General features: G+C 34.7%; 1 protein-coding gene across 1 annotated transcript in view; it reads right to left on the minus strand.

Moving 5' to 3' along the window:
* Positions 1-2,004: 2,004 nt before the first annotated feature.
* The window catches only part of LOC149423906 (uncharacterized), a 225,906-nt gene continuing 212,363 nt past the window's right edge, over positions 2,005-15,547 (minus strand). The window contains exons 3-7 of the mRNA XM_089632181.1: positions 6,965-7,199; positions 6,275-6,400; positions 5,494-5,635; positions 4,879-5,292; positions 2,005-2,896 (exon numbers count right to left, since the gene is read on the minus strand). Coding sequence (XP_089488307.1) covers positions 4,963-5,292; positions 5,494-5,635; positions 6,275-6,400; positions 6,965-7,199 — 833 coding nt within the window. The 3' untranslated portion in view covers positions 2,005-2,896; positions 4,879-4,962. The remainder of the gene's footprint in view (positions 2,897-4,878; positions 5,293-5,493; positions 5,636-6,274; positions 6,401-6,964; positions 7,200-15,547) is intronic.

Genomic DNA, 15,547 nt, shown 5'->3' on the forward strand with positions numbered 1-15,547 from the left:
CGACAAACTGTTTATTTTATTTTATTCTATATTTAATTTGTCTCTCTTATGTTTTTTTTTTGTTTTTTTATTTTACACCGTACAGCAGCATTAATATGGATAACTATATGGGATATGAGGGATTGCACCAAACTCCCAATATCCTAGAAAAAAGCTTGTTATTATTATTAAAGCTAGTGGAAATTATCCTGTAATACAAGACAGGCCTCCGTAGTCGAGGGTAAAGGCTCTCGATTAGCAAGTTGTAGGTCGCGGTTTCAAAACCCGGCGTGCGCAAGTAAATTTTATTTGATTAATTTATTATTTCACAAGTTACTCATTCAAAACAATATTTAGTACAGTTGCGGTAAATTCCAGGGTGGAAGCTACTCTCAGTATCGGCTTGGTATAATACCACTATTCAAAATTGAAACATTGCTTAAAATGGTTTTGGCCGTGTTTGGTGACCAGATCTGAATGGCCAGATACTTTCCAACTTTTCTGCTCCCCGTCTCATTCCTGTCCTCACTACTTTCAGCCTCACAACATATCTTAACTGGCTCCAGACAGTTGGGAGCAGTTGGAACTCTTGTGCGGCTTCACACAAAAAATGAAAACCTGTGTAAACTTCATGACATCAGTTTTACAGTAGAACAAACAAAAGAATGGACGACATTATATATTTATTATTTAGATGGCGAACCAGCAGATTGTGCAAACCTTGAAAACAATTAATGAAACAAACCTTTTCACTAATTTTGAATGTTTTGAGTAATTCGGTAGGTACCCGTCACGGCAGTCAAACCTCCTGATCACCGATTTTTACCATGGATCGTTGCCTAATATTTGTAGGTTCATAAACATGTTATGTTAAAAGTAATCATAATCATTAAGGATGATATTATCTCTTCAAAGTGAAAACTTGAACTTGCGATTATGTTCCCGAAGTTGCTTTATTGAGATCGGACAGATTGATGTAAAAATGGGTACAATAATTATTCATCGCAACTCCTATTTACAATTTACTACCAAACTAAACCATAACATAATGTAGCAAATGTGATGTAAAGCACACACTACAACACAACAATCTTTGTTTAAAAATCTGCCATAATGATTGACACCGTGATGCTGTACGAAACGTTGGAAAAACACGGTTTAGTACCCCAAAAATAAACCACTATAATACCTACTTTAAGGTGATTAACTACGAGTATTCTTTTCAACAAGCCACCTACCTTAAAAGTTACCTCATCGTCCGCGCTAACTTTTAACGCATTTTTTTGTTATAAAAAAACCGCGGCAGGGAAATGAATTGACAGTTGAGTGGGGGGTGAGGGGGTGGGTCATCTGGGGAGCTGTTAAGAAATTCACACTTCAAAACTTTATAATTAATTAAATTTGCGAGTGGCGTGACACTTTCTCTATGCCCAGAAGAAATATTAAAAAACTTCAAATATCCATTCTTGGAAAGGAAGCCATTTTGTGGCTTTTAATAATTGAAAAGAAAGAGTAAAGTTTTTTTTTCAGAGCCCTGATGAGCAATGAAAAATGTTAGATATTTTTGTGGCCAAGAGTTGAGTTAGAAGGTTGAAAGAATCGAGATTAAAATTTTTAATTCAATATTCTTAAACAGTTTTTGACGTAAAACGTAGGTTATATTTTATTCATGTTTTTGGAAAGAGTTTCAGAAATGATGATAACAATTTTTTAAATAAATAATCATTTATTTACAAAAATCATTGAACATAAATGCATCTTTTTATTATAAAACTTAAATATATATTAACATAAAACATATAATATAAACACATTCGTTAAAATTTCACAGCAGACGGAGCTTTAAAATTAAAACAAAATAATATAAACTGCCATAACTTTGGCTTAAAACAGTAGAACGACTTAGATAATTAAACTTTTATAAGGTACATTTATAATAATAATATGGATAAATATAACGAAGCACTTATTTTCAAATGCGAAGCAAACATTTCTTTTGTATTTGCAAATAGCTTTCTTTACAAATATCTTCGATTACTTTGGTTTCATAAAATTACAACCTTAAGTATTACATTTCATAATATATTTATTATATACAAATTACAATCTTTTTGTCGTATACATATTTTCGAGTTTTTTTTTATACCTACAATGTTTTGCGAGTTAGAGGGAAGTGAGATTTTTATAATCATAGCTTAAAATTTGTGTTTGTTTTAAATACAAACATAATACAAAACCGCTGTGCATTTCTTTAAAACTTGTGATCAATATAAAATTTTATAAAATTCAAATTTGAAAGCGAATCAATATTTTAAACACAGTTTATTTTTCTGTCAATCAGACAAATAAAATGGCAAAAATTTTGCCAGTTGCGTTCAATGGGTTAGACAGAAATTTCAATACAAAATAACACTTCGTGTACCAGCCACGATTAAAAATAAAATACGACTGTACTAAAACACTATTAATCCGTGCGACACTAACAATCTGGAAAGCATGATTTGAAGTGCATTGAAAAGTGGACGAGCGGTTTTTATTTAACTCTTTAAGAGCGCTGGCAAAAATATTGACAGCAAATGCTCAGAATGTTTCTCAAGCATATTGTTATCAAGGTTTTTGGACAGTGATTAACGGGCATTTATCATAATTGGAAATCAAAGGTTTAATTAAACGTTTGCATTTATCAATAAGTTATAACAACATTTTGGTACTTGCCAGGTACCTATTGAAGTAAAAGTCAATAATAATAGTACGTATTATTGCCGTTATAAATAACATCAAAGCAGTAGGGACAGAATATCTTCATAAGAAGGCGATGCAGAGAGTTGAACGCAGATCCATTCAGATGAGGAGACTTGAGGGATGAGAAGTTATATCTACGAGGAATCGTTGTGTCGTTTCTTTAGTGTGGATTTATCTGAAAGAAAATACATTATTAGAACTTTAAAGATGAAACTAAAAATTTAAAAAAATTATTTTTACAATTGAAATCCATTACAAAGAAAAATCGGGTTTATAATTTTTTTATTATTTATTAACATTTAAACCTGCTAAACTACTTATGTAGTTTGTCAGCAGGTACATAATGACAACATTTTTGTAATAACATGGTACAATGGTAAACAGTATGTAGGTATGTATAATGTTGATGATAAATTAACAATAAATGATAAGTTGGTTAAATTACAGAATTGTATAAATATAAATATGTAAGAAGCAGTATAAACCTCGTATAACAACGCAAGCACAAATGAATTTAATATGAATAAATTAATATAATCAACAAGTACTTCTATGGTTTTAATATACATAAGGTAATACAAATTTATAACGATTTTCCATTTGAATGTGAATTCCAATTAGGAAAAAAAAGTTCTTCAGTAGTGCATCAATATAAATCCACATTATCTAATAGCCATTTCCTTAGATTATATTTGACTTTGGCTGTAAAAACGTTTATATTTTTAATTGTCATTGGTAGTTTATTAAATATTGTGGGTACAATAAAGTTTAGGGTTCTTTCACCGTATTTATTGGTACATTTCGGGACCACCAGTCCTTCATTTTGGGTGAATCTTGTATTATGTTTATGGAAAACTTTTTCCCTGTAGAAGGAATCAGACAATATAAGATGTTTACCTACAATATTATAAAACAATAATCCTCTGACACGTAAAACATTCAGAGACTTGGATATTAATTTAGTGTCGCTTCTGTGTGCATTGGTATATTTGTGGATTAACAATTTTGTAATGGAGTTTTGTACTGTTTGGATATAACTTATATTAGTTTTACAAGATTATTTAATTAGGATTATAAAATTGTATTATTTTCATGTTTCTCTCCGCAGACTAATTAATTTATACAGAACGCTTTCAACAACATGACCTTACTCAGAATAGAGTATGTAATTTCCTTGATATATATTGTAAGAGCTCACCCATAGATGGCACTAGATATTAGACAGTTAGGTTACATTTATAATAATAATATAGATGCCAGTTAGCTATCAAATATTTTAGAGACCGAGTGCACAATAAATAAGGTGGGATCCTCAAGTGTATCCCGCCACTTTGTTCTAACCGCCTGCGAATCAAAATATCAGAGCCGATTGTCAATCTATCTCATCAATGTGCAAGTGTTTTGTTGAGCCGGAGTTTTATTTAATAAGAGAGTTTGTGAGAAAACTTGGAGAATATATGTAACCTTTTTAAATCTGAGGAGACCCACTGCACAATAATCACAGATACCAAATAAACCTTAACAACTATACAAAATACGAGTTAACAATAATAATAATTTCGTTTACCACAAGCTCACAGAAACGTTTCACCTTTTAACTGTTATTAGGAATTAGAATTAAACTCCATTGAGCGGGTACGATCCAATATGAAAGTGATTAAAAGTATTTTTTACTCTGAAGCAAATAGGCATATACTAGATTGTTAGTAGTTACCTCTACATCTTCGTATATTTAATATTCAAACATGAATATTAGCAGTAATATCCCTTGGAGTGCGAACGTTTGAATAGAAATGGTCACTACAACGTGAGGTGATATTGAAAACAGCCTAGTTGGAAAGATAGATGGCTAAGCACGATTGAAATCGGAATGAGTGGACAAGGACACAAAATGAAAGTTGCAGAAAATACTAAAATCATAAATGGTCCTGTGAACTAACGATGCGTTCCACGACTAACGGACGACTGTTGATATTATATTAGCGGATGTAAAAATGAGAATAAGGAGCAGAATTACGGATGTGATTTGCTGAAGACCTGACATCAGCAAATGGCCAAGGATCAGAATAAATTATGACATTGATGGACGCTTATGTCCAAAGTTGGAAGCCAAAAGCCTTTTGAAGAAGAATGCATAACACAACATATTTAATTTACCTGTAAATCACTTCTAGCCGCCCTCCCCCTCTTGCCTTTGCCTTGGGCGGCTTGCTTGGGGCTGGCGCTCCTCATGTGGGCGGGTCATCGCGCCGCGTCACACGTGTCCGCGTCAGGGCTCCCGTACCCGCTGGACGCATCATCGGCCCCGCCGCCGCCCATCAGCATGTCCTTGTCCGGACCCAAAGTAGGGTACCCGCCCATCGCACCGTTAGGCCCCAAGGATCCGTTTACTCCACCCATGGCTCCGTTGGGACCCATCTGCCCGTTGTTAGGACCCATGGAGCCGTTTGCGCCCATTGGGCCCATGTTGCCGTTGTTGGAGCCCATGGGACCCATGGCACCCATCGGGCCCATGCCCATGGGACCGCCCACGGGGCCGGGTCCGCCAAGCCGGGAGGTGTCGTTAGGGGACTGTGAAAGAAAGATTAAGTTAAAACCAAAAAAGAAGATTAGCTCATATTAATCAATTCTATAAAAAATGAGACTGAAAACCAATTTAAGAGTAAGAAATTAAAATAAAACGGAGTTAGTAACAGAAACGATAAACTGTTAGACGATCACATGATGAGATGACCAGAGCTATGATAAAGGTTTGGTTGAGGTGATATTCACCTGCAAAGCGCTGACCTGCCTCCTGACGTGCGCCAGGCTGGAAGGGTTGTGCGCCATGTTGGCGAACACCAGCCGTTCCTCGTAGTCGTACTCGCACAGGATCTTGTTGTCACATAGGTAGAACCTGTCGCCCACGCAGAACCTGGGGACAAACACCGACAAAATGTAGCGAACCTAAGAGAAAATGTAAACACAGACTAAAAGCTAATTTAAATCAACTTACTAACTAACAAACAATTACGCCGTTTCACCTCAGGGGCAGGCAGAGAAGATAGACAGCCAAACAACTCAGTCTTGGTACACACTCCTTTCCTCATTGACATTCATACAACGTATCATAAATACGTTTCTGTTATTCTGACTCTAATGGTGAGAATCGAGTATTTTTCACACGATTGCGGCTCAGGGATGTCATTTAGAGCATTTAGTGTTTTCTCGTCCTTCCTTTACCAGTTACATGCCTCACTGCCATCAGGGAACGCACCAGCACTCCATTGTGGACTGCTAGCTACGCTTTTTTGGACATTTTTTTGAGAGCGACAACCACGTTCAGTCCTCCACTAATAGAGTTTCCTGCATTTATCTTTCTTTCAATATCTCTATTAGCCTTTCCATCTCTCGTTAACATACTTCCCAAACCTTTTATGCAACAATCAAAGTCAACAAGGGATATAATTAAGCAGTTGAGAGTTTTGACAATCAATCATGTCCAGGACAATTCATGAAATTATTATTTGGCGTTCAGATTATCAAAAGATTGTAAAAATGTAAGATGTCTCACCTATGGTTACATTGTTGGCAGGCAAAGCATTCCAAGTGGTATACGAAGCTTTTCGCTCTCATTACCATCTCGAATGCGGGGATTACTTTGTTGCATGCTACGCAGTTTCCTGTTACGCCAAATAATCTGAAACGAACAAGAGACGTAAGATATTGAACGTTTAATTTTTTTAAACTGGGGGGATGCGGAAGTAATACGTTAAGTACACAGCGTTATGGAGTAAGGGTCAAGGTAAATTTTGAGGTTTTGTGAAAGTTCTGTTACATCATTATTATCTTTCAGTTGTTTCACAGAACTTGAATAATGACAGAACTTGAATGGAACATTGGATGGAACTTGAATTTGACGAATTATTCAAATTCTGTGATAAAATTGGCAAGGTGGTTTATTTTATTTTATTTAACATATTTTTTAAATTATAGAAATACAAACATTCCCGGGTTAGGAATTATGGGACAATATATTTGGAAATCTCGTACTACCATCACACTCAGCAGAAATGTTGCTTGTATCGTGATGGAGGATTCAGTCAGTCGAGGAATTGAGCTCATAGACGTATTGTCTATCATAGTTATGCATAAATGAATAGTGTGCTACGCGCAGTGAATATTACTAACGCGGTGGTTGAACTCTCTCATAGTATTTAGAATTCAAACTTTAGTATTACAGCGAAGAATTGGCGTCTCTCACCTAAGGTAATCTCTCTTGCAGAGGATGAGGTCTGCCTTGGTATAGAGCGTGGAGCCCACCTCGCCGAGGCGGGCATCACAACAGCCGCACTTGAGGCAGTCCTCGTGCCAGTACACGTCCAGTGCCTTCAGCAGGAACCTCTCGGTGATGACCTTCCCGCAGGAGGCGCACTCGCGGAGGGGACCAGTCCCGCCCCCTCCGCGCCCGCTCAGCGCCAGCTTGATGTCGCCTTGACCTGGGGAAGAGGATAAGTCGTAAGTTTGAGGTCAATTATTGGATAATTTAAATTCTTGGATACATTAACCTGTCACACTGATATTACCTCTTCCTGGGGAAGAAGACACCTTGTAAGTTTGAGGTCAATTATTGAATAATTTAAATTCTTGGATACATTAACCTGTCACACTAATATTACCTCTTCCTGGGGAAGAAGACACCGTGTAAGTTTGAGGTCAATTATTGAATAATTTAAATTTTTGGATACATTAACCTGGAGCACTGATATTACCTCTTCCTGGGCAAGAGGACAACTCGTAAGTTTGAGGTGAATTATTGAATAATTTAAATTCTTGGATACATTAACCTGTCACACTGATATTACCTCTTCCTGGGGAAGAAGACACCTTGTAAGTTTGAGGTCAATTATTGAATAATTTAAATTCTTGGATACATTAACCTGTCCAACTGATATTACCTCTTCCTGGGGAAGAAGACACCTTGTAAGTTCTGGTCAATTATTGAATAATTTAAATTCTTGGATACATTAACCTGTCACACTGATATTACCTCTTCCTGGGGAAGAAGACACCTTGTAAGTTTGAGGTCAATTATTGAATAATTTAAATATTTGGATACATTAACCTGGAGCACTGATATTACCTCTTCCTAGGCAAGAGGACAACTCGCAAGTTTGAGGTGAATTATTGGATAATTTAAATTCTTGGATACATTAACCTGTCACACTGATATTACCTCTTCCTGGGGAAGAAGACAACTTGTTAGTTTGAGGTCAATTATTGAATACTTTAAATTCTTTGATATATTAACCTGAAACACTGATATTACCTCCTCCTGGGGAAGAGGACAACTCGTAAGTTTGAGGTCAATTATTAAGGATAATTTAAATTCCAGGATACATTAGCCTGGCAGCCTGATATTCCACCCTGATATTCCACACCCTCCACTGATTCTATTTTTTTTAATAACAAAAAATAATGAATGGCTTTATGCTTTGTAACTAAAATAACTGATAAAGAAAAAATCATAAAAAACATACTTGTTTTATCAGACAAATGTGTTGCAAACGTTAAAGCCACCTCACTATTTTCAAGTTTTTTTCAAATTGTGGTTGAAATTTTTGGATTCATAACGGCCATATTTTAATTCTACTGTGGTTAACTTCTTTTGAATATAAAGCGTGGTATTTTTTCTTTCCAACACCGTTTAGATCATATTTCTCACCACGACAGTAAGAGAGACACAACCATAGACTAAATAAGACTAGACACGGCATAACCATTGAAAAATAACCCAAACACAATTTTGGTTTGGTTCACGTGCACATTTATGAAAAGGCGCATGCATTGTGTCGCAATGCGAAATGGGCACTGTGCATTGGGTTACCTTTTGTTGGTCTAGAGTTAAGCTATTTTGCTTGTCAGCTATTTTTGCTGGTAAAATTCCTGACGTCACATGAATAACACACCCACAAAGAATCCACCAATAGGGTGATCCATGTTAATTATTATCACATGGGGAGCATACAAATATCACGCAACCAATGCGTGATATTTATTGATGTATTAGTTGTCTAGCGTTGACACGCGCGACAACTCAAGTGTGTGTGAATTATTTGGTCCGTGCATTTTGCCAATCAGGGTTGTATTAAGTCGTTATTGCCTTTCGGGTAATATCTGCTTTGCCTTTTCGATTTTTTGCAGAAGAATTGATAGAAATAAATTTACGTCATTTAATGAATTCATTTATTTTATGTGTATTTTCGCTTAGGTTTCCCCACAAACCGGAAAAAATGGAGAAATGGTTAGAAACAATCCGGATTCAATTATTTTATTTATTTATTTATTAATCTTAAGTTAGCTCACATCTTCGTGTGTGCTAATAGTTTTATAAACATATAAACATGTTCATTGTTTGGCAAACATAATCTTTCTTTAAATATTTCAATAAAGTCACAAAAAAAAGAAACATTAATAATTGAGATAGACATATTTTCTTAATTCATTTTTGAACTTATTAATATTTTCTATCACAGCAATTTCCTTCGGGATTTTGTTATAGAGTTGAACGGCCTGGTACATAACATGTGACAATAACTGGGTACCATCAGCAGGAAACCGCGTTTCCTCTTATAATTTTCAAACATTTCAAACATAATATTTAACTGCAAGCGGCCTCTGACATGTAGACTGCAAAGCTTTGCCTGTTTTTCCGGTAATTATTTTGTTTGATTTTTGTCTGAAAACTTAAGAAAGTTTATTATGGATTGATCAGGTTTTAATTGATAATGTCGTTGTTTTCAGGCTGATATCGGACAGTCGCTGTCCACCATGGCCACAGATCCTGCGAATAGAGATACAGTCATTGTTTCTTCTCGAACAGGACTGGTTCTCGATCCTGCTGAAACTTCTTTTGTAATCGAAAAGCCGGTTGTTCCTCTTTCAGAATTGCAACAACCGATGAGCGTGAATGCCGTAAATAATACTTAAAATCCTATTTAAAGGGCGTAAATAAATAAATAAGTATATATTGTAATCATACCCCTTACCCCATACCCATACGCTCTCTGAAGCTCTGTCCTCATCATTGTTTCTTATTCATTTGCGAACCGGAACGCGAGCCGAACTACGAATTATGGGTAAGGAACGAAGACATATTAGGTTGCTTCGTTCCTTTCCCATAAGTCGTGGTTCAGCTCGCTTGTGAACACGCAATATTTTATAATTTATCTCTCTCTTTATGTTAATCTTACATTATATTTAATGTAAAGTCGTTTAATTAAGTCGTCAAATTCTCCGTGGTTTCGTTTACGAGTTTGAACGCTTTACGAACGCTTGTACAAGGAGTTTAAAAAGAGTTGAGTTGTTAAGTTCATCTCCATATTTGTGACGTACGCTATGTGGGGTCATTTTAAAAATGAATTTAGCTAGACGGGGCTAATCCAGTATAATACATCAATGGACACAACGATTCCTGTGAGATCGTATGAGTATCGTAGTAATAGTAGTATCGTATTCCCAAAAGCGAACAAATAAGCCCTAAAGAGTTAAAGTAAATTATAACAGATAATTCATTTTTCATCATTATTGGTATTAAACTTGACACATGATTTGTAAACCTTGATATTTTGTTGTCGCCGTCATCTAGGCTAGGGAAAAGGCCAACTAATAAGTTTTAAGGAAAATTATTATTATAGATAATTAAAATTTGCTGGATTCGTTAAAGTGACACGTTGGTGTCTTTTCTACCCCAGGATGAGGATTGTATAATAATTATTTATTAATGAATTTACAAGATATTTTGATGTTGTCTTAATTCTTATATTTTTGAGGTAATTTTCCTGGAGGTATTAATGTGACCTATTGATGTAGACTCCAACTGCAAAAGAGGACAACGCGTAAAAGTAAGTTTGATTATTATCACAGATAATAACTATTCATAAACGAAATCACAATATTCTTTGTCGTTTTGAACTAAGAAAAGGGAAAACGTGTAAGATTTATGGCCAATTATTAAGGATAATTAATGTTGAAAAGAAGGATTTTAAAAATTTTTTTAACCTAGTGAGGTTAAAAATTCTAACCTTGAAAAAGTTACAATGTAAAGAGACAATAAATAAAAAAATAAAATAAAATTTAAGGTCAATTGTTATTATCGTTATTTGAAGAATACAAGAGATAAATGGTGAAACTTTCAACCGTTGTAAACAATTGGGTACTTTAAGGCGATGAACTATATCGTGTAACATTTGGAATCAGGTCTCTAACAATAATACTCATTATGTAAGGTATAAATTCCCGCCTAATACCAGCCGCTTGTTTTTATTTATTTATGAAATTTAAAAACATCGCTAAAAAGTGTGTTTTTATTTTATTTAGCGAAGTACAGGCATAAATATTTAAATGCTTTACGACAGTGGGTTCGTAAGTTGGATATTTTTAATTTTTATGCAGTTTTTATAGACCTGACACTTTATTTTTTTCTGAGCTTATAAAATGACTTATGTAAAAAGTGCTCCATTATTTCAAAGCCCACGACGTGTTCTACACGCAGTATTTAATTAAAACATTTAAAATAATTCTAAGCTATCAAAACACATGATTTTGAATTACTACGTAGTGATTCGCCCTAATGAAATACGTTAAAAATGTTAATCTACTGGAATAAACTCTTGGCGACCCACCTAAAATATGGATCATAGATAGGGAACCCCTGCTTTAACTAATATGATCCAAGTGTAATGAAACTTCACTAATTACTGTTTCGCCCTTCAAAGATCAAACACTTTAATTAATGCCAATAGATGACAGAAAGATAACTTGTACATGAAAATATTCTTCTTCGGTTTTTGAGATCTCCGACCTTGCGGTAGGATCGTAAATCCAATTAATTAATTACCAACAATCCCAAGAGTTTATAGTTGTCTTGAAATATGTGTAATGATGATTGTACGGAATTAATACTTGGTAAATACACATTAATGTAATGTATGCGTCTTTAATTAAACGACCCCGGAGCAGATAAAATTTTAATTAAATACCGGCAATGAATACTTGCCGCCTGTAGCTGTAGCCTGTACGTAATAATAAGTTATGAAATTAATCTAAACTTACGGAGGCAGCTCTCAGCTATCTGTTGCCATCGCGGAGGTACGAATACGCGGAGAGCGGTACAAGATTGCAAGCAGTGGCGGCTTGTACTAGAATACTAGCAATGTTGAAGCCTGTGCCAACATGCCGAACCTACGGAAGTGGTGCCATCTCGGCGCGATAAATAAATTTATGGTGTTTTCGAGTATTTCTGCCTCACGGAAGATTTCCGAGGTATTGATATGCGCCGCTCATGTGTTGGAGAAATTTTAGTACAATGATTCACGTATAGATAATTAATGTTGCCAGACGAACTAATCGGTGAGTGATATAAAATCCGCCTGCAACACGTGATACAAAGATTGAAAATTCGAGCCGGTTAAATTTAACTTAATATATTATTTACAGTATAATTTTTATAACTGTATTTTGCTCTTTTTGGTATTTGATGGTATAAAATATATTGGTTAGTTATTATTATTTTTAGATTCGCGTTTTTTAGTCGCCACTGATTGCAAGATCACGAATACATTGTATTTCTAAAAAAAGATGTCGGTTATTATAGTCTCCCTCTCCTAACTGATACAAGGAGGATGTATCCTTTTTTATATTTATTTTGATAAAAAATGTATAATATTTAAAGATTGAATAACGACAGTATAATTAGTTTTCGGTATTTCAAAAATAATTACGTTATGAGCTTTCAAAGTGAACTCAGGAAAAACCTTTACTTGTCAAGATAACCCCTGAGAAATTTAAACAAAAGAAATACACATTTTAATAGTTAAAATTTAAATAATACTCTGATAAAAATAAATAATTAATAATAGATAGGTACTTTATCGCTTACTTCTTGACACATCAGTTTGAAAATGCCAATTAAAATATATATTTTTTTAATATTATATAATAGGTGGGCAGGTAGGGGAGACCGAGGGGAGTTGAAACAATTTTCACATTTTGTTTCATACACCAAATTCTATAGACAGAAATCGTATGATATTAGTACCAATCGATAGGTCATTCTTTACACTTGCGGATGACTAACATAAAGAAATTGTAAGCGTTAAAAATTGTGGTTAAAAATCGACTTAACCGTAACAAGTCAACTTGTTTCAACTCCCCTCATACCGAGGTAAGATGAAACAGGGGTCGAGGAGAGTTGAAACATATGATTTTTGAGAAGTATTAAGGGCTGTAAAATAAAAATGATGATATAATTTAAAGGTATTTATTAAAATTAAACTTTTCAAGTAAGTACAAAATAAACTGAGAAAAATAAAAATATTATGAAAATAAAAAACGTCAATCTGAAAAGCAGTTGTGGCAAACATAATAAAGTTCCTCATTCCTACTAATAAAAATTAAACTATTCAAGTACAAAACAAACTAACAGAAATAAAAATATAATGAAAATAAAAAACGTCAGTCTGAAAAGCAGTTGTGGCAAACATAAGAAAGTTCCCCACTAGTGAAAGCTTCATGAGCCCAGTTGCTGCATTCCAGACATTGCACCCACTTTTCTTTGGCTCTGCTATTTGAATATGGCTCTAAACAACATAAGCAAAGGGATTCTTCTTCTTCTGCACTGTCTTCGTTTCCTCTTCTTTTCTTGACAACCTTGACCTTTTTAATTTGAGTGCCTGGTTTTGATCTTTTTGTTGTTTTTGTTTCTTTAAAGCTAGGTTTTTTCACCTTTTTCTTAGCCGTTCTAGCTGCTTCGATTGCAGCTAGTTCATATTTTACGGGAGTTTCGGTTAAGACAGCGGATTTCACTTTGCGTCTGTTTGTTTGATTTCCTTTCCTTGGTGGAGCTTTTCGCAAGGGTCTAATAGTTTCAGGTGAGAATGGAATTGCTGTCACAGTAACTGAAGTATCTCGTGATGTAGATGCTACAGGTATTATATCTTCAGTGGTTGAAGGCATCGTGATAGTATTAAGCATTACTTCAGATTTCGCCAGATCAGGTGAATTCTTATCAGAGTTTTCTGCAAACTTGGGTACGTCTTCTGTTTCGTAGCTGATTTGAGGAAGAGTAGCCGGTAAATTGAAGATTTAAAAAACGGTCTTTTCGGGATATCCAACCGTTGGAGCAGTCTCCATTTCCTTAGCTTCATAAGCAGTTTTTTTTAAATATACCTGTAGAGGGAGGTATCGTTCATTAGACATTTCTGTCGCAAAGTTATTTCTTCTGCTGCGAGATCATATATTTCAAGACTTGTCATACCTCTGTCAGTCTTTCTTTTATAAAAAGTAGGTATTCTGAAACAAATTAAATCAACAAAAAAACATTTTATTTTGTGCCCGTAAAATAATAAACAAATAAATTGAAAACGAGGAGAGTTGAAACAGTCTGTTTCAAATCTCCTCAGTACCAAAAAACCTCCCATTTTTTATTTAATCCACAATCAAGAAGCAAATACACAAAAATCAACTGTACCAAACATATGTAATAAATCGTTAGTTAATGAGCTTTCGAAACACATATAATTTAAACCAAAATAAAAAACCATTATCAAAATATAGGCATCGTAAAAAAACGTTAAAAACTTACTTTTGACGATTTTTGAGACACGGCACGCACAACACCACAACCGCTCGACTATCGGCACGGAAGCGAACTGACGAGCCAGCAGGCGGAGGTAAACGGTTGAAAAGCGACGTTGCCAATTCGCCAACGGTTTTAAGTTTCGAAAAATCGGTACTGTTTCAACTCACCTTTGTTTCAAAACCCCTCGGTCTCCCCTACTTTATTACTTGCATTCTTCTTGAAACATCGCTTGCACTGTTCTTGAAAAATTAGTTTCAAATTTGAAAATGCCAATTAAACTATTATATTATAGGTGGGCAGGTACTTTATTACTTGCATTCTTCTTGAAACATCGCTTGTACTGTTCTTGAAACATTAGTTCCAAATTTGAAAATGCCAATTAAAAAATATATATTTTTTAAATATTATATTATAGGTGGGCAGGTACTGTATTACTTGCATTCTTCTTGAAACATCGCTTGCACTATTCTTGAAACATCAGTTCCAAATTTGAAAATGCCAATTAAAGTACTGTTCTGTTAAAATATTATAGTATAGGCAGGTAGGTACTTTATCACTTGCATTCTTCTTTAAACATCGTTTGCACTATTCTTGAAACATCAGTTCCAAATTTGAAAATGCCAATTAAAGTACTATTCTGTTAAAATATTATAGTATAGGCAGGTAGGTACTTTATCACTTGCATTCTTCTTTAAACATCGTTTGCACTATTCTTTAAACATCAGTTCCAAATTTGAAAATGCCAATTATAATACTGTTATCTTAAAATATTATATTATAGGTAAGTAGGTACTTTATCGCTTGAAATGACAGACAAATGTTAAAAACAAATCAGAGTTCGTTGAACCAGAGTTAAAATCACTCACAGACAGACCCACAACTGATAATAGTATGCTTGATAACAAAACCGGTACTGATACTTAGAACTGCAAATAATAGAGGACAAGCTTATAAATGTTTCTGAACTATGTGGAATTTTAGCTCAAATTATGAATGAGTTTCCTATTAACAATCCACCATCCTTCCCACATCCCCGGCCATGTTAGCTGTTGTGTATTTTATTTAATTAGCTAAAACACATAAAATGAGTGTGGCTCCGTTGTTCGGCGAGCGCAATATCTGTAATAAATGTGAGTTGTGGCAGTAAGCCGGGCGAGTGGCGCAAAAAACCAATTATGGCAACAAACTAATCAGCTAGCGATATCG

Source organism: Hesperophylax consimilis, chromosome 5, assembly GCF_061612785.1.
Source record: "Hesperophylax consimilis isolate HC1 chromosome 5, BYU_Hcon_1.0, whole genome shotgun sequence".
NCBI classification, from domain to species: Eukaryota; Metazoa; Arthropoda; class Insecta; order Trichoptera; family Limnephilidae; genus Hesperophylax; species Hesperophylax consimilis.